Source organism: Wyeomyia smithii, chromosome 2 (assembly GCF_029784165.1).
Source record: "Wyeomyia smithii strain HCP4-BCI-WySm-NY-G18 chromosome 2, ASM2978416v1, whole genome shotgun sequence".
Lineage (NCBI taxonomy): Eukaryota > Metazoa > Arthropoda > Insecta > Diptera > Culicidae > Wyeomyia > Wyeomyia smithii.
The window spans coordinates 125,772,419-125,795,686 of NC_073695.1; the positions used below are offsets into that span (position 1 = coordinate 125,772,419).

At 40.2% G+C, this 23,268-nt stretch overlaps 2 protein-coding genes and 1 long non-coding RNA gene across 3 annotated transcripts in view; all 3 read left to right on the forward strand.

The window, feature by feature from the left end:
* Window positions 1–2,970, forward strand: part of LOC129722948 (probable 28S rRNA (cytosine(4447)-C(5))-methyltransferase) — a 47,382-nt gene extending 44,412 nt beyond the window's left edge. The window contains exon 3 of the mRNA XM_055676824.1: window positions 1,829–2,970. Coding sequence (XP_055532799.1) covers window positions 1,829–2,881 — 1,053 coding nt within the window. The 3' untranslated portion in view covers window positions 2,882–2,970. The remainder of the gene's footprint in view (window positions 1–1,828) is intronic.
* A 13,740-nt stretch (window positions 2,971–16,710) lies between these two features.
* Window positions 16,711–17,964, forward strand: LOC129724988 (uncharacterized). Its single transcript, XR_008727993.1, has 3 exons — window positions 16,711–16,912; window positions 16,971–17,033; window positions 17,091–17,964. It is a non-coding gene; the product is annotated as an uncharacterized LOC129724988 (long non-coding RNA).
* Window positions 17,965–18,167: 203 nt separating this feature from the next.
* On the forward strand, window positions 18,168–23,095 carry LOC129719873 (uncharacterized). The gene is made up of 2 exons (XM_055671289.1): window positions 18,168–22,939; window positions 23,035–23,095. Exons 1-2 carry the CDS (start codon window positions 18,168–18,170, stop codon window positions 23,093–23,095), a joined length of 4,833 nt encoding a protein of 1,610 aa, XP_055527264.1.
* Window positions 23,096–23,268: the final 173 nt, after the last annotated feature.

Sequence of the window (23,268 nt, forward strand, 5' to 3'; positions counted from 1 at the left end):
AACCTAGTTCGGAGGATGTGTAAAGACCCAAACATTTGGAGGGCGGTTTTAGAATTGCAAAACAGGCGACAGGTTGACCACCGACACGCCAGTGTTAGCTAACGGCCAGTCTCCAGGTTAGTTAGCTAAGTTAGCAAAGAGATCTATAGAACCAAGAGGGTGCACAGAGCACAAAAGCCGCTCCCCGAAGCAATACCTAGCGGTGGTCCCGGGGAGTATTATGGGCTGGAGACTGGAGGGGTTTTAGTGGGTCCGGTCACTGATTCAAACCAACCCCACACTCCCTGAGGTTGGTCACCTCAAGGGGTTTGGATGCAAATTTCCCCTCCACCTGAAACAAAAAAAAAAAAAAATATATATATATATATATATATATATATATATATATATATATATATATATATATATATATATATGTATATATATATATATATATATATATATATATATATATATATATATATATATATATATATATATATATATATATATATATATATATATATATATATATATATATATATATATGTATATATATATATATATATATATATATATATATATATATATATATATATATATATATATATATATATATATATATATATGTATATATATATATATATATATATATATATATATATATATATATATATATATATATATATATATATATATATATATATATATATATATATGTATATATATGTATATATATATATATATATATATATATATATATATATATATATATATATATATATATATATATATATATATATATATATATATATATATATATATATATATATATATATATATATATATATATATATAATTATTTTTGTTCCGAAAATGTTTCAAAAATCAGTTAAACGTCTCAAAAGCTAAACTTTTTGAAAATTGAAAATTTTTGAAACATTTCATGTTTTGTGTAAATCTTGGACAGAAAGTGTCACCCTAGGGGGAGACAACTGGGTATAGATTTGCATCTACTTTGGGAAACACTCGCTGATTGGTTGAAATTGAAAACCTCGAGTGCGTCAAAATTTATCATCAGGCTTGCTGGCAGTGTTGCTGAACAACATGTTTCGTTGTTTTGATTTATGTTTTTTATGATGTCACCTGTTATAATCTAAAATATTTTCAAGTAAATGTCCAAAACAAAGTACAAAGCGTACAAATACGGGTGTAGTAAACGATCCGACTTGGATCATCACTTTTATCAATTACCAAAAGATCTAAAAGTGCGCAAGGAATTAAAACGGTTTTGCGTGGAGCATAAGAACAGCATACCTGCTGCTCAATGTCGGAACGAAATAGTTTAGTGTAAGCTTTTTTCTACTTTTGAATTCGTTCTGGATTTAGTTTGGAACATACCTGTTGAGGCATATTGCTTGTGCGGAGAGTACAATTCAGATGGGTCAATGAATGAATCCTAATCTTTAATGGATGACACGTTTGATTTTAAGGATAATAAAGATGCAGATTCTCCGGTAACCCTCAGCCGGTAAAACTATCGCCTGCAGGAGGAATTGTGCATAATGCTGATAAAAAGCATTAAAAACATTCAAGTATTTTCCGAGTGAATGGCATCACTTACGAAAAATACAACAGGGATCATCGAGGTGGGTGAGTAAGAAGAGTAAGAAGCCAGATGTCTCCCCTTAGGTGTCACCATAAGGACCAGACAAAAAATACTAATCCAAAATTGTACGATAAAAAGCAACTAAAGCGATTTTGAGTGTGATCGGATTGAAAATAAATTTTCAGATAGTTCATTTTTGCGTTAAATTGCTGACTACATATATCATTTTTTTTATTACAGGTTCCGCTAGGAGCAACCCCTGAGTATTTAGCTGGTTATTATATGATACAGGGCGCTTCCAGCATGCTTCCGGTAATTTCATTAGCTCCAGAAGAAAACGAGCGTATTTTGGATCTTTGTGCGGCTCCCGGAGGCAAAAGTTCCCATATTGCAGCACTCATGAAAAATACTGGCGTACTCTTCGCAAATGACATTAACAAAGAGAGACTTCAGGCTGTCGTTGGCAACTTTCATCGACTGGGAATTCAAAATGCCATTGTAACTAATATTGACGGCACAAAATACAATCAAGTAATGACCGGATTTGACAGGGTATTACTTGATGCGCCATGCTCTGGATCTGGGGTCATATCCAAAGACCCCAGTGTTAAAACAACGAAAACCGAAATTGATATTCAACGTTGTTACAATTTACAACGAAAATTGTTGTTGTCAGCGATCGATTGCCTCAGTGCAAATTCAAACACAGGAGGTTACCTAGTATATTCCACGTGCTCCATCCTCCCACAAGAGAATGAGTGGGTTATTGACTACGCTTTGCGGAAACGAAATGTAAGGCTTGTCTCTACAGGATTAGATATTGGTACAGAGGGGTTTGTGAATTTCGCTGGGCAAAAGTATCATCCTACTATGAGACTTACCAGGAGGTTTTATCCTCACACTTATAACATGGATGGATTCTTCGTAGCAAAATTGCAAAAGTTCTCCGATGCTATTACTGCTTGTAATAACGATAATGATTATGAAAACACGAGTTCCAATGAAGAGCAAACTTTTGAAAACCTTCCAAAGAAGATCGACAAAAGAGATTGGTTTTATAAAGACGTTATTGAAAAACGAAAACAACTTCGCAAGGATACGAATCACGTGGTCAAAATATTTGAAAAGCCCGCTAAAAATAAGGCTACAGTAAATCAGGTGTCGTTTGATAATGCAATCAAGGAAAATGAATTAGACAATGTCAAAGAACACTTCTCTAAAAAAAAAGACGATAAAAAGATCAAGAAAGTCAAGAAAAACTTAGTGCTCTTGAAGCATTTCCTGTCAGAGTAAAAGTAACAAGCTAGGTACTACAACCTATCATGCATATATTTGTAAGACATAATAAAAATGAAAATTTGATTATATTTCTTTCTGAACAATACTTTTATCTTCAATCCAGTCCACACTAAGAATGAGCTTGACGATGATTTTTTGTTGCATTAAGGTGAAACGGGATTGTGACCTTTTCCTATACAATTTTGAGGTTAGAGTTCTTTTTACTTTTGTAGTTTGAGCGGCTTTCACTAAATAAACAGCACTCAAATTGCTACTTCAGGCATGCAACAGTTGTGAAAACAATTGATCAAAGTTTCATGTACGTAGTCTTCATAAATCATGAAAAAATAAGATTGCAGAATTCGAGTTGATCGCGACCACGTCTCGTTCCACCTTAAAGTTATTTTCTAACAGTACAGTACATTCATTGTTTATGAAAATGACTATTAGTGAAGTTATTCTTCGAGACTTTTCAAGACGCTTTTGGTGTTTACAATGGAGGCCCAGTAGCGTTAGTTTCTTGCATGATGGTTCATCGTTTTGCAGAGCATCTTCCAAAAAAATCCGTGTTTGGAGTGCTGAATTGTATTTAAAAAACATGTTAGCAAAGTAAAACTGCATTTATTAATGATCATAATGTACTGACGACAATTATAACGACTTTTAAAAAAAAGTTGCAAAAAATGCTGTGCAAAATTAATCCGCATTGAAGTTCAACCACTATTGTGTCACTGCGTAGTTGCTGCTGCCGCTTCTGCACCGAACGCTTCGTGAGCGGCTGTGTTAAAAATAACCATAGCTACAAAGCAAAGAAGAGAATTTTTATTGTCCAATGTGTCAGTGCACTAGTTTAAGCGCAAAGGATGTAAATCCCTCACCCTTCGCTTCTCCGCCTCAAGCCCTCCCGACCCTGTCCCTCCTCAATCCTCGTCTGTCCCTGTTCCAGTCACATCTCGCCCCAGGCTTCATCCAGATGGATCGAAAGGCAAATTTTTCGTCTACTTTCGGCCCAAAGCAGAACCGAAATCGTTTAATATTTTGCAAATTTCAAAAGACCTGACGTAACGCTTCAAGGCCGTGAATGAAATTTCAAAGGTCAGACCAATCAAGCTCCGTGTCGTGGTCAACGATATAGCCGGTAATGTTCCATGATCGGTGTCAAACTTGTTCTATTACATATACTATACTATTAAACTGTGGCGATCTTGATTGGTAACCCTACCAACTCGCCTCGTAATCACCGACCTGGTAACTCATTCTCGACATCACATCGTAACTCATTCTCCACACTAAAAATGCCCGTCCTCACCTCACACGATCTCTCGATCTTCGACAATGGATCGACAGATACACGTACACTCAAATCATCTCATGTACATATTATGTAAAATATAATTAGTATTAAACTACCTACTAACGAGAGCACACGCGTTATATCATTCGTACGCAGCAACCGAAAAATCCCCAAATTGGTGACCCCGACGGAACAGTATTCGTATTCCGTATCGAATTCCGTATTTTTTTCACCACGTTTCGTGAACCGCGATAATCCGCGCTAAGGAAATTTTCGGCTAAGTAAAAACCACCCCAAAAAGTGAAATACGACTTTGTGAAACAGAATCGACATACCATTATTGCTCTTCAAGCTCGAAAAATACGGAACTGAAACAAAATTTTTGGAATGGCTGCAGTCATACTTAACAAAACGAACACAAATAGTCCGCTTTCAAAATTCCTTTTCAAACCCAATAGAAGTAACTTCTGGGGTTCCTCAAGGTTCCCACCTGGGCCCTCTTCTTTTATATTATACGTAAATGACATTTCCTTTCTTCTTAAGTCAATACATGTGCTTGTATATGCTGATGACATGAAGCTCTTTATAGAAATAACCAATGCAGAAGACTTCGAAATATTCCAGAATGAAATTAATGTATTCTACACTTGGTGCAACAAAAGCCTATTACAACTCAACATTAAAAAATGTAATTCAATAGCCTTTAGCAGAAAAACAGTAACACCACCTCCAAACATTTTCTTAGGGAACCAACCAGTAGAAAAATGCAAAATCGTAAGGGACCTAGGCGTAATCTTAGACTCCAAACTTACATTCATAGAACATTATAATACAATTATCAACAAAGCAAATAGTATGCTGGGCTTTATAAAACGCTTCGGCCACAATTTTCAAGACCCATATACAATCAAACTATTATATATTACATACGTCCGACCAATTCTGGAATACTGTAGCATTGTATGGAATCCCTATATTGCCACACATGAAGAACGCATTGAATCTGTCCAAAAACAATTTCTTTTGTACGCGCTTCGTAAGCTAAATTGGACATCATTTCCCTTACCATCATATGAAGCACGCTGCATGCTTATAGACATACAAGCACTTAAAGAACGCCGCGATCTTTCAATGCTTTATTTTATCAATGACATTATTTCTCAACGCGTGCAATCTACTCAATTATTATCAAAACTAAATTTTTATGCACCCAGTCGTCAATTAAGAAATCGTAAAATATTTTTGGAAAATTCTCACAGAACAAACTACTCAAAAAATGGCCTTATAAATCGCATGATGCGTCACTATAATCAGCACTGCGAAAATATCGACATCACCATGGGCAGAAATCAAATAAAAAAACGACCAACTACTGGAAATAATGTAAAGAATATAAGAAAACATTGTATTATTATAACTGTAGTCTACATTTGCTTGACGAAATAAATAAAAAAAAAAAAAGAAACAGCCGCCATGACAGAGCCCGGCGGAGATCCTGTCGTGAAGATCGAGACCAGTGAACCGACGGTTATCGCGAAGATTAATTACCCTGACTTTGATCCGGACGCTGTCGATACTTGGTTCATTTGCCTGGAAGCCGCGTTTAGTGTGAACCAGGTCAAACACGACAAGCAAAAGTTTTACGCAGTGATAGTAGCTCTTGGACCACGTGCGAAATTGTTTCATTCCGTCATCGCGAAATGAGTCTATTCCTCGGACAATGATCGGTTCGAAACAATAAAAGCCGCTGTCGTTGCACATTTTCGACCATCTGAAACACAATGTTTAACCAGTCTGCTGGGATGACGCTTGGTGACCAGAAGCCAACTGTTCTATTGCTTGAAATGAAACGTTTGGATGGTGACGGTTGTACGGACACAGTGCTTTCGAATTTATGGTTACGCGCGTTGCCCAGTACCGTCCGTTCGATCATCGCTTCGATGCCAACCGCCACACTCGAAAAACAAGCGGAAGTTGCCGATAGAATAATTGAGGCACTGCGCAATGAAATTGCGGCGATTCAGTCCCCTGAAAAATCGTCGATTTCAAGCTAGGAGCAACGTATTGAAGCACTCACCCGCCGTTTCGACGGAGTTCTTTCGCAAAATTCCCGACGACGAGGACGTTCTGCGAGTCGTCAAAAATCCCGTTCGCCTGGATGACGCGATGCGACCCCATCGCGTTCAAATGGAACTCGCCGTTGGAGGCCCGTAAGTGTGAAAAGCAAAAAGGTGAGAACCCTAACGTTCCATGCATTTTTTACGACGGGAAGATGCCCGTCTACTCTCGTCCCGAAAAAAAACTAAATGCCGGGTCTCTGCCCGAACCCAAAACAAATCAACATGATATACCGTACCCCGACTCCAACCCAACCGTGAATATCCGGAGAATCCACGTTCACGACCAATATACATCACAGCAGTTTCTCATCGACACGGGTGCCGACATTTAAGTTGTACCTCCCTCTCCGCACGAGCTTCTCCGCCCTGCAAAATCCCACCAACTCTTCGCTGCCAATGCACACTGGGCCAGAAATGGAATCTAGCGGAACGAAATTAATAGCGCTCTCAGGGTTTGACCAATCGGTTTCCGATATTCTACAAAGTTTCTTGGTATAGTTAGGGCTTCATTTTGGATGTTTGAATTAGTTCGGAATTAAGCCGCAAAGGTGGCGTTGCTATGCTAACTTCTTTCCCTTACACGCTAGAGCTTTGCGGTATTCGACAAAGTTGTAGATCTCTAAATCCCATGAAACTTTACAGAATATACAAAATTTCTAACTTTTCAAGTTTCAGAGAACTACGAGTTTAAAAAAAAATTGTCAGAATTTCACGTTTTATTGTGATAATTTTATGAGTTCACTCGAATTAATATCTTACAGTTTTTTTCTCGATAGAAATTTAATAATTACGTCGTTTTCTTCTGAGTACAGAAGTTTTTAAAGTACTTAAGTGAAAATATAACACGAAACTTACGTCGTAGAAGTGTAGAGCAGCTTCATAGTGTGCATTATACGAAGCAAATATTTGCTTGAAACGACGATCAATATTTGCTTGCCGTGTAATATCAAATTATTTGCTTAATTTCTTTGTCAAAAATATATGCTGCCTTATTCAGTAAACTATAAATTAAGAAATATTTTCTTCGTCTCATGTCTTTTTTTGCTAGTGAGTTTACTACTAAGCGGATAGTTGCTTGATTTTTTCTTTGTTTATTGACAAAAAAATTTGGAACCTGTAAATTGATAAAAATCCGTAAATCAATGCGACCAGAAATAAATAAATTTATAAAACTCAGTGTAACTTGGGTCGTGGCTGCGATTTCACATTAATTACGAAGGCATTCAAATGCTCAAAAATCTGGCTGCCAAACACTCAGCTTTATCTTCAACAAACTAAAAGTATTGGACTCCTCAGGTTCTAATGAAATGTAGCAACATATTATGTAAAATATAATCGGTGATTTAGAACTATTTTAGAAATCAGACACCAGCGGTGATTCAGCGATCTTAAGCAAAGTTTTACAGAAGGGAACTACATTATTTGGGCCTAACGAAAAATTGTCAGCGGAACTGAGCCGATTGATAGACGATTGTTCAAGAATTTCTGGAGTGAACTTGAATAAATTTTGTTCTTCAATTGATAATTAAATTGTAAACGATTGTTTGAAACTTTTTATTAATAAACTATTTGAAATCTCATTTTTGCTAAGGATTTTTTCTTTACCGGTTCCCGGGAATTCCCGGGAAATGAGATTTTTCATTCCCGTTTCCCGGGAAATTTATTCTCGGGAATATTGCAAACCCTACTGGAAATCAAACACATCAATGCCGTCTCCGAACCCACCATAACCACTTTCGACGTGACCTTGCCGTTTGCCGACATCCTGAAGGAGTACCAAGACATCACCATTCAAAACATGAACCACCGTCCCACGAAAGCGAAAACCGTCCATCAAATCATTACCACTGGTCAGCCTGTATTTTCTCGACGTTTGCCCATCGATAAGCTGAATGAAGCGAGAGCGGAGTTCAGGTTTTTGATGGAGCAAGGTATCTGCCAACCTTCCAAAAGTTCTTGGGCCAGTCCTCTACACATGATCAAGAAGTCTAACGGAAAATGGCGTCCTTGTGGAGATTACAGAGGTCTCAACGCAATTACGGTTCCCGATCGGTATCCCATTCCGCACATTCAGGATTTTTCCAACATCCTTCACAACAGAAAGATTTTTTCGTGCATCGATCTACAGCGGGCCTATCACCAAATACCCGTGGCACCGGATGACATCCCAAAAACTGCCATTACCACGCAATTTGGCTTGTTCGAATTTAGGTTCATAACATTCGGACTTCGAAATGCAGGGCAAACGCTGCAGAGGCATCTCCACGACATTTTAGGCGATTTCGACTTCGTTTTCCCATACGTTGATGATTTTTGTATCGCGTCCGATGACAACGAACAACACAAAAATCATTTTCGCCTTGTGTTCGATCGGCTGAGAGAAAACGGACTCACCGTCAATGCCGGCCAGTGTCAAATTGGCAAATCGGAAATAGCATTTCTTGGTCACCTGATCACTCAAGATGGCATAAAACCTACACCCAGCAAGGTTGAAGCCTTCATTAATTTTCCACGGCCAGTGGTAGCGAAGCAGCTGAAGCGGTTCCTGGGGACAATCAATTTCTACCGCTGTTTCATTCCGCGCGCCGCACTGAATCAACAAATTCTCCAGTCAAAGATCCAAGGCAACGTTCGAAATGAGAAAACACGTTTAAAATGAGATGACATTACAATAGCCGCCTTCAAGCAGAGCAAACAGGACCTGGCAAACGTAACTCTTCTCGCGCATCCGTGTTTTGATGTCAAGTTAGCACTGGCAGTCGACGCATCCGGCACCGCAATTGGAGCGGTGTTGCACCAAATAACCGGAGAAGGCTGTCAACCTGTCGCGTACATCTCTCGTAAGCTGAGCGATAGCAAGAAAAAGCCAGCACCTACGATCGAGAGTTGTTTCCGATATACGAGGCCGTGAAATATTTCAAGGACTCACTCACTGCTCGCGAGTTCTGCATATACACGGACCACAAGCCTCTCACCACAGCTCACCAGCAGCGACCTGAACGAGCCAGCTCAACACAGCAACGGCATCTCAGTTTCATTAGCGAGCACCCAACGGATATTCGCCATATACCTGGCGAAGAAAACCGAGTTGCCGACATGCTGAGCCGCATCGAAGCCATCTCTCACACCAACAAAGCCATCGATTTCGAGCTGATGGCCAAACAGCAGCGAGACGATACCGAGCTTCAGTCATTCCTCAACGATCCACCCACCAATACCACGTTGGCACTTAAGGCACTCCAGTCTCCGTTGTCAACAATCCCGATGTATTGCGACGTCTCTACTCCTGCGATCCGACCGTTCGTGCCCAAGAATTTTCGGAGGCAGATCATCCTGAAGCTCCATAGCGCATCTCATCCTGGTGTTCGTGCGACCACTCGTCTCGTGACGGACCGTTACGTGTGGCCTTCGGTCGCGATTGAAAAACTTTGTCAATCGTTGCATCTCCTGCCAGAAATCGAAAGTCATTCATCACATCACAGCACCAATTATCCCGACCGCCACACCAGATGATAGGTTCTCACACATTCATAAGGATTTGATCGGATCCCTACCACCATCGGATGGGAACGCGTATTGTCTAACGATGATCGACAAGTTTACGCGTTAACCCGAAGTAATCCCGATTCCCAACATGACCGCAGTTACAGTCGCGCGAGCTTTCTTCAATGGATAGGTTGCACGAATCGGAGTTCCAAAAAATGTCCAAAATGTCACTAGTTCGAGTCTGAACTCTTCCAAGAACTATCCAATCTGCTCGGTGTCAGCCACTTGAAAACAACGCCTTACCATCCCCAAGCAAACGGGCAAATAGAACGGTGCGACAGCTTAAGGCCGCAATCATGTGCCACCAAAACTCAAAGTGGACAGAAGTGTTACCTATCGTACTCCTCGGAATGAGAACGGCCCTCAAGGAAGATCTTAATGCATCCGTCGCAGAAGCCACCTATGGAACAACCCTACGACTCCCCGGGGAATTCTTTTCCCAAACTACCAGCAAGGCTATAGTACCAGAGTTCGTCATTCAACTAACAAAGCAAATGACGAGTCTCCGCCCAACTCTAACATGCAAACAACGCCAAGCCATCGGTATTCCTGCAAAAAGAGATGAGCACCTGCAGCCACGTTTTCGTGAAGATCGTCACCGTGAAACCACCACTGACGCAACCATACCAAGGGCTGTTCCGAGTACTTCGTCGGAAGAAGAAAGTTTTCATCGTAGACATTAATGGCAAACAATCACCAATCTCCGTCGATCACCTGAAAGCAGCCTTTATCGAAGCCGACGAACAACCACCGAAACAAACCCCCAACGTACCAAACCCGGTCTGGCCGCCGTGTACGGATCCCTCGAAGGTATTGGAAAAGTTAAGGGGGAAGTACTGTGGTGATCTTGATTGGTAACCCTACCAACTCGCCTCGTTGTAATCACCGACCAGGTAACTCATTCTCGACATCACATCGTAACTCATTCTCCACACTAAAAATGCCCGTCCACGGTAACATCACAGGATCTCTCGATCTTCGACAATCAATCGACAGATACGCGTACACTCAAAGCATCTTATGTACATTTTATGTAAAATATAATTAGTATTAAACTACCTACTAACGAGAGCACATGCGTTATATCATTCGTACGCAGCAACCGAAAAATCCCCAAAAAACTATACTATAAAATTGGTTGTTCGAGCAAACGACCTTTTATATTCATATGAATCCAACTGAGGTTTCAAGTTATCGACCAATCAGTTTGCTTTTTTCGATAAGTTCTTACCGGGATGATGTCACATATCGATGAAAATTCAACTTTTGCAGGTGAACAATTTGGATTTCTCCATGCGCACTAATATACTGCCGCTCATAGCAAGTCCGTCCCATTTGCGTTTTGATGGTGACGAGAAAACAGCAATTGAAAATCGTAACGCTTCAGGTGAAATTTTGCACTCAAATGCTTTTTCAATCAAGACCATGAACAGAATTTAGTACTGCAATGACAATCTAACACTTTTGCATCATAAAACTTGCATAAACACCGAAATTTAATTAAAATTTGTTGAAAATCATAAGCTGGGACTCACATGCGATTACTTTTACGGTACGAAGCCAAAATGATAGCAAGTTAGTCCCATAGCCAGCTACGACCGGTGATGAAAAACAAACTACTCCAAACCGATGGCGGTGCTAATAGCTTGCGTATGGAATGAAACTCGCTGGTCAATTCATAAATAACTTTCTCTCGTGCTTCATTAAACAATCATTTTGTGAGAAGCATAACACAATGTACCAAGTGCGGCACTCAAAATAAAATTTGATTTTGTTTTTACATTTGATACTACTGATAAATTCAAAATCAGTTTAGGTGTAGGAACTTGTTCTAAATTTTTCTAAGAGCGGTCACACGTTCGTGACGGCGGACAGCTTCCACGTAGCAGTGGAAGCAAATATGAAAAAACTCCTATAGCTTAGGAAAATGATTGCCCCGTTAAAAAACAGCTAAGTAGCGTTCTGAAGGATTTGATATGACTGACAAATTCTTCAAAACGGAATTCACGACAATAATTGAACAATTCTTAACCACGTCTTCACATAAAATACGGATAAAATACGAAAAGCAGTATTTACTAAAGAATGCTTTAACTAACAACACAGTGACACACCTAAAACGTTCACTGTCAACAAACAACAGCTGAAAGATGCTACTTGTGGAAACTTTGTCTTGAAGAAAACATTGTACTATCAGCTAGAGCCACACGATGTAGAACGTGTAAAATTCAATCAAACCTCCTATCGAATATCACTTGGGACTTCCAATTCTAAACCTGAAGATCATAAGTTGTGGTAAATATCACATTTTTCATAATCATCATTGGCTGTAGGGTTAAATTGCGAAGATTTTTTCAATGGGACCGACTTGCGATCACTTTTGCTATGGGACAAACCAACTTGCTATTTTTTTCATGGTTCCTCAGAACGAAGTATTCAAAAATATTTGTTTTATCGAAAGTAGATATAAAAAGGAATTGATTCCATAAATAAACTCAAAATTGATAAAAATGCAATTGGGACGGACTTGCCATGAGCGGCAGTATAATACGAGCTAACAAATCTGAAGGTTATTCCACTGAAGCTGCTCTTTTAGTCATAGAAAAACACATTTATTTAAGATCTTCCCGATTTACTTCCAGAGGGCTGTTCAATAATTACGTAAGCATATTTTTTTCATATTTTCAAAACCCCCTCCCTCCCATGTAAGACATCGTAAAAATTTTTGATACCCTCCTTCACCCCTAGTAAGATCTTACTACCAGCCATCTGCAGTGAAAAGCAGGCGTTTTCATCACTACTCGACAGACGCTGACCATGTGATAAAGCTTTCATTAATTCATTTTTTTTTTATCAATACACTATTAGATATCCATAAAAGGTTTTTATTCAAACCATGATTTGAAAAGGCAAACAACATAATTTTTCAAAATTAGAGGTCAAAACAAAACAGTAACATTTAAAAATCAATAAAGATTAGTATGAACATTACTCATCATTGACGGTAAACTCATTATTCGCCCACACATGTGCTAGATGAATCTCAGCATCGCCACAAACCTTCAGGAAACTAAATTACCTCAGTTGTCTCTCCGGCATCAATATCCTTTGCATTAACTCACTGCACGTTTGAGCTCCAGCTTCCTCGTCCTGAAGCAAGCCAAATACTTTGTTTCCTCTTCTGCCTTTGATTCGAGTTAATCGTCCTTCCGTGTTTTTTTCCTTTATGAATTTTACCGTCCACACTTTCATGAACATGGGTATTTGAACAGCTGCATTAACAATATTTTTCTTACGTAAGATAAACAACTCTCCCCCTCCCCCCCCCCTTGTATGATAACGCAAGAAAATTGCATATCCCCCTCCCCCCTATTTGCTTACGTACCTATTGAATGGCCCCCAGGACGCACGAAGTTATTGTTTTGCGATGACACAAGCATTTCCATGAAAGGATGAAGACTTCGTGTCATATGCACTCGATTGTAAATCTCAATAGAAAATCGCTCCCAATGCTCCTAAAACTCAATTGATATTTTTTCCTCATAAAGCAGGTATTAGACGAAGCAAATATTTGCTATTTTTGGTACAGATTTTGAGATGTGCGAATAAAAATCGTACCAAAAATAGCAAATATTCGCTTCGTCTAATACCTGCTTAAGACTAGGGCTTCTTGCCTCAAGCCAAACAATAATCACGTTATCAAGATGAATGGGGCTATTTTAAATTGCTGTGACAAGATCAAGTACTTGGGAATAATTTATGATAAAAAACTTATTTTCAACGAGTGTACCAAACCAAGGAGCGTCTCCTTGGTTTGGCACACTCGAATTACCTAGACTTACTGGTGTTGAAACATTAGGAGCTATGTCAAATAAAATTATTACCAATTTTCGACAAAAATAGTTGCTATCCTCAAAAGTTAGCAATTCAGTTAGTTATAAGTTTATTTTCCTTTTTTGACAAGTAGGTTTAAATCCCTACGAATGATGAGTCCGTATTGCGTAAGCAAACAAGTCCTAACAATTGAAATTACAAACTTTTAACAGTGATGAGAAATCACCATTTGTGATTGGCCACACAACCTTGATATTCACTAATAATTACGGTAAATCGGAAGCTATTAACAAACCTCCCAATATTTTAGATAACACTGTACTACAAATGAGAAAAAATTGCAAGAACTTTTGAAGTGACCTAGTGTAGGTTGTAGATCTTGTTGAGTGTAACATTCGCTCATACTAGAAATTTTCCAAACACCCCCAAAATCTGAAGTTATGGTCAAAATACGGTTTTTTGGACCTCAGCGCATATAATATTTTTTAACATAGTCATTTCTCAACCGATTTTCAATATTCAAGCAGTTTTAGAAAGAAAACAAATGAAGCTTTCAAAATATATACAGGTTTGTTCTAATATCAATAAAACTTGTTAAGTTATTTGAGTTTATATCTAATTTTTTAGACTTTTTCACGCAACTTTTCAATTTAATTTTAAATTTCCGTCTGTCTTTGTAAGAAACATACCACAAGTACACTATAATTTTGAAGGTTCATTTAATTCCGAATCAATTGAAAGTAGTTTTGTGGAAATCGGTTGATATTTGGCTAAGTTATATATTTTTCAAGAAAACCCGAATTTTCGGCTTCTGTCGCAGAATTATTTCACGGAGCTACAAATGATGAAAAAATGCAAGAACTTTTGATGTGACTTAGTGTGGGTTGTAGCTTTAGTCAAGTGTTACTTGCGAGTTCACTTGAAGTTTTTCAAATACCGCAAAAATTATAAGCTATGTTCAAAACCCTGTTTTCTACCTTAGCTCACATTTTTATGTTTAATACGGTCATTTTTCAACCGATTTTTATATTTTGGCTGTTTTGGAAAGGCGAAAAATAGAGCATTTGAAATATAAAAATATGTCTTAAAAGTTTACCTATATTCGATGGATAGTTTTAAAATAAATAAGAAGGTTTATGTTATTTTCAAATTTTTAAATTTATTCGCAATTTTTCACACATTTTTGTAATGATGGAGCTTCAATCGCTGTAAAATTTGGAAAGTTCTTTTTAGAACCAAACGAAAACAATAGATGTTGGTAATGAAAATCTGTTAAAATTTGGCTGAGAAATGATTTGATGAAACCCAAGTATATGGTGGAAAACATCAAGTCATATCTCAGCCAAATAACAGATTTTCATAAAAAACACGTTTTCGTTTGGTAATAAAAGAACTTGTCAAATTTTACAGCAATCAAAGCTCCATCATTACAAAAATGTGTGGAAAATTGCGAATAAATTTAGAAAAATTTGAAAATAACATAAACTATCTTATTTATTTTAAAACTATTAATCACATCTAAGTAAAATTTGAAAAAGAAAATAAATCATCTTATTTTATTTAATATAAATCATCTTATTTTATTCAAAACTATTCATCACATATAGGTAAACTCTTTAAACATTTTTATATGTTTCAAAAGTTCTATTTTTCGCCTTTCCAAAACAGCCAAAATATAAAAAATCAGTTGAAAAATAACCGAATTGAACACGCAAATGTGAGCTAAGGTAAAAACAGGGTTTTGACCATAACTAACAATTTTTGGGGTATTCAAAAAACTTCAAGTAAACGCGCAAGTAACATTTGACTAAAGCTACAACCCACACTAAGTCACATCAAAAGTTCTTGCATTTTTTCATCATTTGTAGCTCCGTGAAATAATTGTGCGATAGAAGCCAAAATTTCTGGTTTTCCCAAAAAATATATAACTAGGCCAAATATCAACCGATTTTCACAAAACTACTTTCAATTGATTCGGAATTGAATATACTTTTAAAATTAAAGTATATTTGTGGTATGTTTCTTACAAAAATAGACGGCAAATTTAAAATTAAATTGAAAAATTGCGTGAAAAAGTCTAAAAAATTAGATAAACTCAAATAACTCAACATATTTTATTGATATTAGAACAAACCTGTATATTTGGAAGCTCTATTTTTCTTCTTTCTAAAACTGCTTGAATATTGAAAATCGGTTGATAAATAACTAAGTTAACAAAATATTATCTGCGCTGAGGTCCAAAAACCGTATTTTGACCATAACTTCAGATTTTGGGGGTGTCTGGAAAATTTCTAGTATGAGCGAATGTTATACTCAACAAGACCTACAACCTACACAGGTCACTTCAGAAGTGCTAAATCGCTGTAGCACAGTGTAATTGTTTTAAAACAGCGCCTACCGCAAAGAGTAGGTTAAGCAGGCATGTGTGTGCATTTTGAGTTTGTATGGGAATCCAAATATGTAGTATTGAACCTAAATTGCGTTATAATCTCCCCAAGCAATAAAGAGACTCACATTAAAAAAATATATATTTGCTTAAATCGCACCTCCAACTATTTGCAACCCACTTCTCACTTCCTGTGCAACCTGTTTCCCGCAAGCGTTCCCTGACATTTGAACGTTGATCAGAGTTCAACAACTGTACTATGATTTTTAAAGTGATACACTGTTAAATACGGTTACGCAATACAGTTTATGCCAACAGGGTTTGTAGATGATTAAAGTTTGAGGATAGTTTTTCGAGGTGAATGGTTATTTCTCTCTGCGAGATGTGGACTAAGGGCTTCTTCAGGGCATCTTCAGCGGTGGTCCAAATCGTTGTTTTGTTCTATATTTTTGGAACAAACTCAAATTCACTGCTGTACCGGTGGTGTAAATTTTGTTTTATACCAGATCTAAATTGAAGAAATTTGAAACTGGTATACGTTTTGGTCTATTTTTGTCACTTTTTGGAACAAGAAATAGATCGTTCTAAAACCCTGTTGGCTCTGGCGACACTGCTATGCCAGCTACCAATATCTCCGATAAAGAAGTTGCTACCCAAAACGAAAGTGGAGCTGTCAAGCAGGCGGAAGCAGCAGATGACGATTAGGAGACCAACAGCATACACCTTTTTAGAGTGAAGTTGCGAATTAGAATTATATTACAATAGATCAGTGAATTACAATTAAAGATATATGAAAATTTTCTTATTGAATAAAATTTGTCGTTAAATAGAATTAGAGATTAAAAAATAGGATTGAGTACGAATACGTAAGTAAAAATAACTTATATAAAATAAAATCTAACCTAACAGACTGTGTCTGAGCAGAGATTACCGCCAGGTGGAGAAAAGGCAGAATTTGCTTGTATTACTGTAGGAAAGACCGTTTATGTAAGTCGCATTGAATTATATTTAAAAAAAAATCAACTAAAAATAAATATTTCACAGCTAAAAGCTGCATTCGCTAAAAAACTGCGTGCTGCTAAAAAGAATTCGGTTCCTCATACAACTCCGCTATTTCGGAACAATCTTTTAGATAAACGCTCGATCATGGATAGCACAGCTGCCGATAACGAAATAACAAATACACCCAATGCGGACTTATCGAGCTGCGTGAATTGCGACCGCCCGGACAGCGATGATAACTTCGTCCAGTGCGACACATGTGATGCATGGTGGCATCTATCTTGTGCTGGAGTTACGCCTTCTATAGCCGATCGACAATGGAGCTGTCGTTTGTGTGTGCACGATGTATCATCTATACGCACTGTGTCATCCGTGGCAAGATCGACTCGCCTTGCGTTGCAGGTCCAGAAGCTGAACGAGCAGCGTGAAGTGGAGCGAAAATACATCGAAGAAAAATACAAGCTTATTGAGGCTGAACTGGATGCGTCTGAGGAGAACGATAGTGTCCGGACACGAGCAAGTTAACGGGCCAACAATGATAAGGTGAGGAAGTGGATCGACGAGAACGCAGGTCAAGCTGAAGGCGCAGTAGGCCACACTGAGGACAACAAAGCCGCCTCCTCGACGCTGCCCCCCGCACCACTCGACCCTATCGAAGTTGCTGCTGCCGATATGATTGCTCCCGCATCCAGTCCATTGAGACATCCATCGATACTGTCTCAGCTTAGGCAGTCGATTGGGGCAAAGAAGCACCCAACTAACTTGCAATCATCTTTACAGTTTAATAAAGAATTTGCTGCTGTACACACCGATAATGCAGCAGTTTTGTTCGCCAAATTTCAGCAACAACTGATGAACCCAAGTAGTTCATCCATGCTGGCAACAACCGCTAACCAATCGAGGGAAAGTACTATTTTGGAGAAGAGCAAAGGAGCAGCACCAAAGGTGCTGCAAAGTGAATCGAATCTTACTCAAAGAGATAATCGTTCGAAAGCAAAAGGTAAAGTCATTCCTGAACCCCCCGTAGCACCGCAGCAAGGTAAGCCAACAATAAATAAGAAATCCGCCCTATCGGCTGAAGATGGAAATTTTCAAAGTTTAATTGATCAGTTTGGTAATATGTTTCAAACCAAACCGAAACCAATACCACCACGATACTCCACCGCTTTACCTAAACCAAACCCAAGTGTTCAGTTTCAATCAAGTACTGATTCACTACACGAAGATGTAACAACCCCCATCGAATTTTCGAAAATTACCGAATATATCCCCACCCCCTCGCAGCTAGCCGCTCGTCAGGTTATGTCACGGGATTTGCCTCAGTTTTCGGGCAACCCTGCCGATTGGCCTGTGTTCATAAGCAGCTTTACAAATTCGACGCTTGCTTGTGGATACAGCAGTGCTGAAAATTTATGTCGTCTCCAACGCAGCCTCAAAGGTGCTGCCTATGAATCGGTACAAAGCCGCCTTCTTCTTCCGGAGTCAGTTCCGCACGTATTAGATACCTTGTATTTGCTCTATGGAAGACCAGAGCTGCTTATACAGGCGCTACTGGAGAAAGTTCGTTCCGTGCCCGTGCCGAAAGCCGATAGACTAGAAACGCTAATCGATTTCGGGATGGCAGTGCAAAGCCTCTGTGATCATCTTGAAGCTGCAGGGCAACTCGCGCATTTGTCTAACCCAACACTCTTGATGGAATTGGTTGGAAAACTTCCCGCTCATATAAAGATGGAGTGGGGTAATTTTTTGCGAAACGTTTCGGAAGTTAATTTGAAAACTTTCGGAGACTTCATGTCAAACATCGTGATATCTGCGAGTAAAGTGACAATGTATGAACGAAGAAATATCAAGAGTGAGTCCGGAGAAAAATTAAAACCAAAATATCGCGGAACTTTCAACGCACACTCAGACATAACAGAGGAGGTGCGTGACAAGGAAAGATTGTGCTACGTATGTAAGAAAACTGGACATCGTGTGCACGATTGCAAAACATTCAAAGCGTTATCTGTCGATGAACGTTGGAACTACATTAATGCCAAGAGACTGTGTCGGAACTGTTTGTGTGACCATGGCAGGAGGAGCTGCAGGCGTTCGAGTTACTGTGGGACGAATGGATGTCAATACCGCCATCATCCTTTGCTTCACACTATGAGATCCAATAATGCACTGAGCCGCCCGCCGTACATATCTTCTGGTGAAAACTACACACATCGACAAGTAGAGCAATCGCTGTTTTTCCGTATCATACCGGTGACTCTCTTCGGGCCACGCATAGTGGTTAATACGTTCGCATTTCTTGATGACGGCTCGTCAATGACATTGATTGAGGAGACTTTGGTGAATCAACTTGGTGTGCACGGTGACAAGCGACCGCTGTGCCTAATGTGGACGGGTAACGTAACTAGAATGGAAACAACATCACAGCAAGTGTCTCTATCAATTTCCGCGGTTGGCGGACAGAGTATGTATCCTCTAGATGATGTACGCTCAGTTAAGGAACTTTCACTTCCGAAACAAACTCTGTCGTACGAAAAATTAGTGGCAAAATACCAACACCTACGAGGGCTTCCCGTAGCTAGCTATGTAAATGCTACGCCTCGGTTGCTTATTGGTGTGAACAATTTGAATTTGATCGTTCCCTTAAAGGTGAAGGAAGGAAGCTGTCGTGAGCCGGTTGCTGCGAAAACTAGATTGGGATGGTGCGTTTATGGCGGCCATGACGGACAAAACACGAAGCAATCGCTGAACTGCCATTCCTGTAGTTGCACTAACGACGATGAACTACACAAAATAGTAAAGGATTACTTCACACTTGAAGATGTTGCCGTTCAATCTACAATAACTCTGCTATCCGCGGTAGAGAAGCGGGCTCAACAAATTTTGGAGAAAACAACGGTCCGAGTTGGGAGCCGCTTTGAAACGGGGCTGTTGTGGAAGTACGATCGGGTACAGTTCCCTGACAGCTATTCCATGGCACTGCGCAGGCTGCAGTGTCTCGAGAAGCGAATGGACCGGGAGCCTAAGTTACGGGAGAATATCGAAAGACAGCTGATGGAATACCAGGCGAAAGGATATGCACACCGCGCGACAGAAGCGGAACTGGTACTGGAGAACAAAGATCGGATCTGGTATTTACCGCTCGGGGTAGTTATAAACCCTAAAAAACCTGAAAAGGTTCGTTTAACATGGGACGCAGCAGCGAAGGTGGGAGGTATATCACTAAATACGCTCCTGTTGAAGGGACCAGACCAATTGACCGTCTTACCAGCTGTTTTGTCGCGCTTTCGGCAGTTTAAAGTAGCGGTTTCAGCAGATATAAAGGAAATGTTCCACCAGATCGTAATTCGTGCCGAAGATCGGCATTCGCAGAGGTTCCTGTGGCGGAAAGATCCGTCGTGTCCCCCAGAAATTTATTTGATGGATGTGGCGACCTTCGGATCAACATGCTCCCCGGCGTCCGCACAATTTGTCAAAAACAAGAATGCGAAGGAGTTTCAAGAACAGTATCCCCGAGCAGTGGAGGGAATAATAAAAAACCACTACGTAGACGATTCGCTGGAAAGTTACGAAAGCATAGAAGAGGCGATCAGAGTCTCTGAGGAGATGCGGTTAATACATGCCAATGCTGGCTTTGAATTAAGAAACTGGCTATCCAACAGCACAGAAGTACTGCACCGTCTCGGTGAAATAAAACCGTCGTCCAGTCAGGATATTAAGTCGAACAGAAAAGAATTCCAGCGCGTACTGGGGATGATGTGGTGGACCAATGAGGACATTTTATGTTTGTCCACAGTAGTACAAGAAGCTATCCAGAAATTAATCGACGAGGGAGAGCGGCCAACCAAGAGACAACTGTTGAAATGTCTAATGGGTTTTTTTGATCCACTGGGCCTGTGGAGCGCGCTGCTTGTGCATGGGAAAATTTTGCTGCAAGATGTTTGGCGAAAAGGAACGCAGTGGGACGAGAAAGTCGACGATGCTGATTTTGAACGTTGGACTCTATGGGCGAGCCTTTTCCAGGATATCGGAGAGATACGCATTCCCCGATGCTATTTTCGGAATGCAACCGTTCGCCACTATCAAAACCTCCAGTTGCATATATTTGCAGACGCAAGCGAAGTAGCTTATGCCGCTGCAGCCTATTTTCGGATCACAAACCCAGACGGTATAGTCGAGTGCACACTGGTTGCCGCGAAGACGAAAGTGGCACCACTAAAACCTTTGTCAATTCCTCGACTGGAGTTACGGGCCGCCGTGCTGGGAGTAAGGTTAATGCAATTTGTTGAACAGAGCCACAGCGTCAAGATTCAACAGCGTTTTCTTTGGAGTGATTCAACCACCGTTTTGTCCTGGCTGCGCGCCGATCATCGAAAGTACAAACAATACGTGGCATGTAGAGTAGGAGAGTTACTCGAGGCATCCAACGTACGAGAGTGGCATTGGGTGCCAACCAAACTAAACCCAGCTGATATGGCAACAAAGTGGGGGAAGGGTCCATGCAAAAACATAGCTGGCGCTTGGTTCAATGGGCCGGAGTTTTTGAAAGGTTCCCCAAACGAATGGCCTCGTGAGAAAACTAAATTGTTACCCACGGAAGAAGAGTTGCGACCGTGTCACGTACACCGCCATATTTTCATACCCGGAATGGTGTTCGACCTACAGCGGTACTCACGTCTGTCACGCCTGATTGGCTCAGCCGCATACGTACATCGCGTTTTCGACACCCGAAAACAAATGTCGATCGTGAAAAGACAGAACAGCAGCTATTTGAGTTCGGAGGAGCTGCTTAAAGGGCAACGGACACTGATTCGTTTAACGCAATGGCAAGCGTTTCCAAACGAAATGGTGCTTCTAACGCACAACCAACAGAACTCGACGGATAAACAATTACAGCTTGAAAAATCAAGCAGCTTGTACAGGTTGTCGCCTATGCTTGATACCTTTGGAATTTTGCGGATGGAAGGGCGCATAACAGCCGCCCCCAACGTGACAGAAAGCTCTAAGTTTCCAATTATACTCCCCAGAAAACATAGATTTACTTATCTCATGTTGGATGATTACCATCGCAGATTTCGCCATTGCAACCACGAAACAGTCGTGAACGAGGTTCGTCAAAAATACTACGTGCCGCAACTAAGAGTTGCCGTGAAGCAGGTCGCTAAAGTATGCCAATGGTGTAAAGTGTACAAAGTAAAACCCAGCATCCCCCGAATGGCACCGTTGCCAGCTGTACGTCTGGCTTCATTTGAACGACCATTTACGCATACCGGTTTGGATTTATTCGGACCCTTAGTGGTGAAAATTGGTAGGAGCAATGCGAAACGTTGGATTGCGGTGTTCACCTGCCTTACTATACGAGCAGTTCATGTTGAGGTGGTTCACAGCCTCAGCACTAGTTCCTGTATAAAAAGCATTCGCAGGTTCGTCGTTCGTCGTGGATCACCAGCTACTATTTACTCCGATAACGGAACGAATTTTCAGGGAGCAAATAGATTATTGCAGGAGCAGATGGAAGAGCTAGCCATTACCTTCACCAGCACTTCAACTAAGTGGATGTTTATCCCTCCCGGTACACCCCACATGGGGGGCGCGTGGGAGCGCATGGTGCGCTCAATAAAAAATGGCATGAACGTTGCGTACCAGAGTCATGCAAAATTGGATGATGAAAGTTTAGAAACACTGGTGATAGAAGCAGAAGGTATAGTGAATAGTCGCCCGCTCACATATCTGCCAATCGCCTCTGAAGAAAGTGAAGCATTGACCCCGAATCATTTTCTATTAGGCAGCTCAAATGGGGCTCACCAGCTAGTGCCTCAATCAAGAAACAATGTGGCCATATTGCAAAAGTCTTGGAGTCAAACTCAATTGCACTTGGCCACCTTTTGGAGGAGGTGGGTACGAGAGTATTTGCCTACTATTGCTAAGCGAACGAAATGGTTTGCGGAGGGAAAACCAATAACCTCTGGTGACTTGGTTGTTTTGGTAGACGAGGCGATCAGAAGCACCTGGGAAAGAGGTCGAGTTGTCGAAGTCATCAGAAGCAGTGATGGGAGGATCCGTCAGGCTATAGTACAAACTGCGAGGGGGTTGATTCGTAGGGCGGTGAATAAGCTGGCGGTATTAGAGGTAGATGGAAAATGTAAAACAGACCCAGAGGGTCAGTGTTACGGGGGGGAGGATGTTGGCTCTGGCGACACTGCTATGCCAGCTACCAATATCT

Excerpts from the sequence above, each read along its gene's own strand:
- LOC129719873 (XM_055671289.1), top strand. The coding sequence starts at position 18,168 with ATGTTTCAAACCAAACCGAAACCAATACCACCACGATACTCCACCGCT. Across the intron at positions 22,940-23,034 it reads TTGGCCACCTTTTGGAGGAG|ACGAGGCGATCAGAAGCACC; the intron begins GTGGGTACGAGA and ends TTGTTTTGGTAG.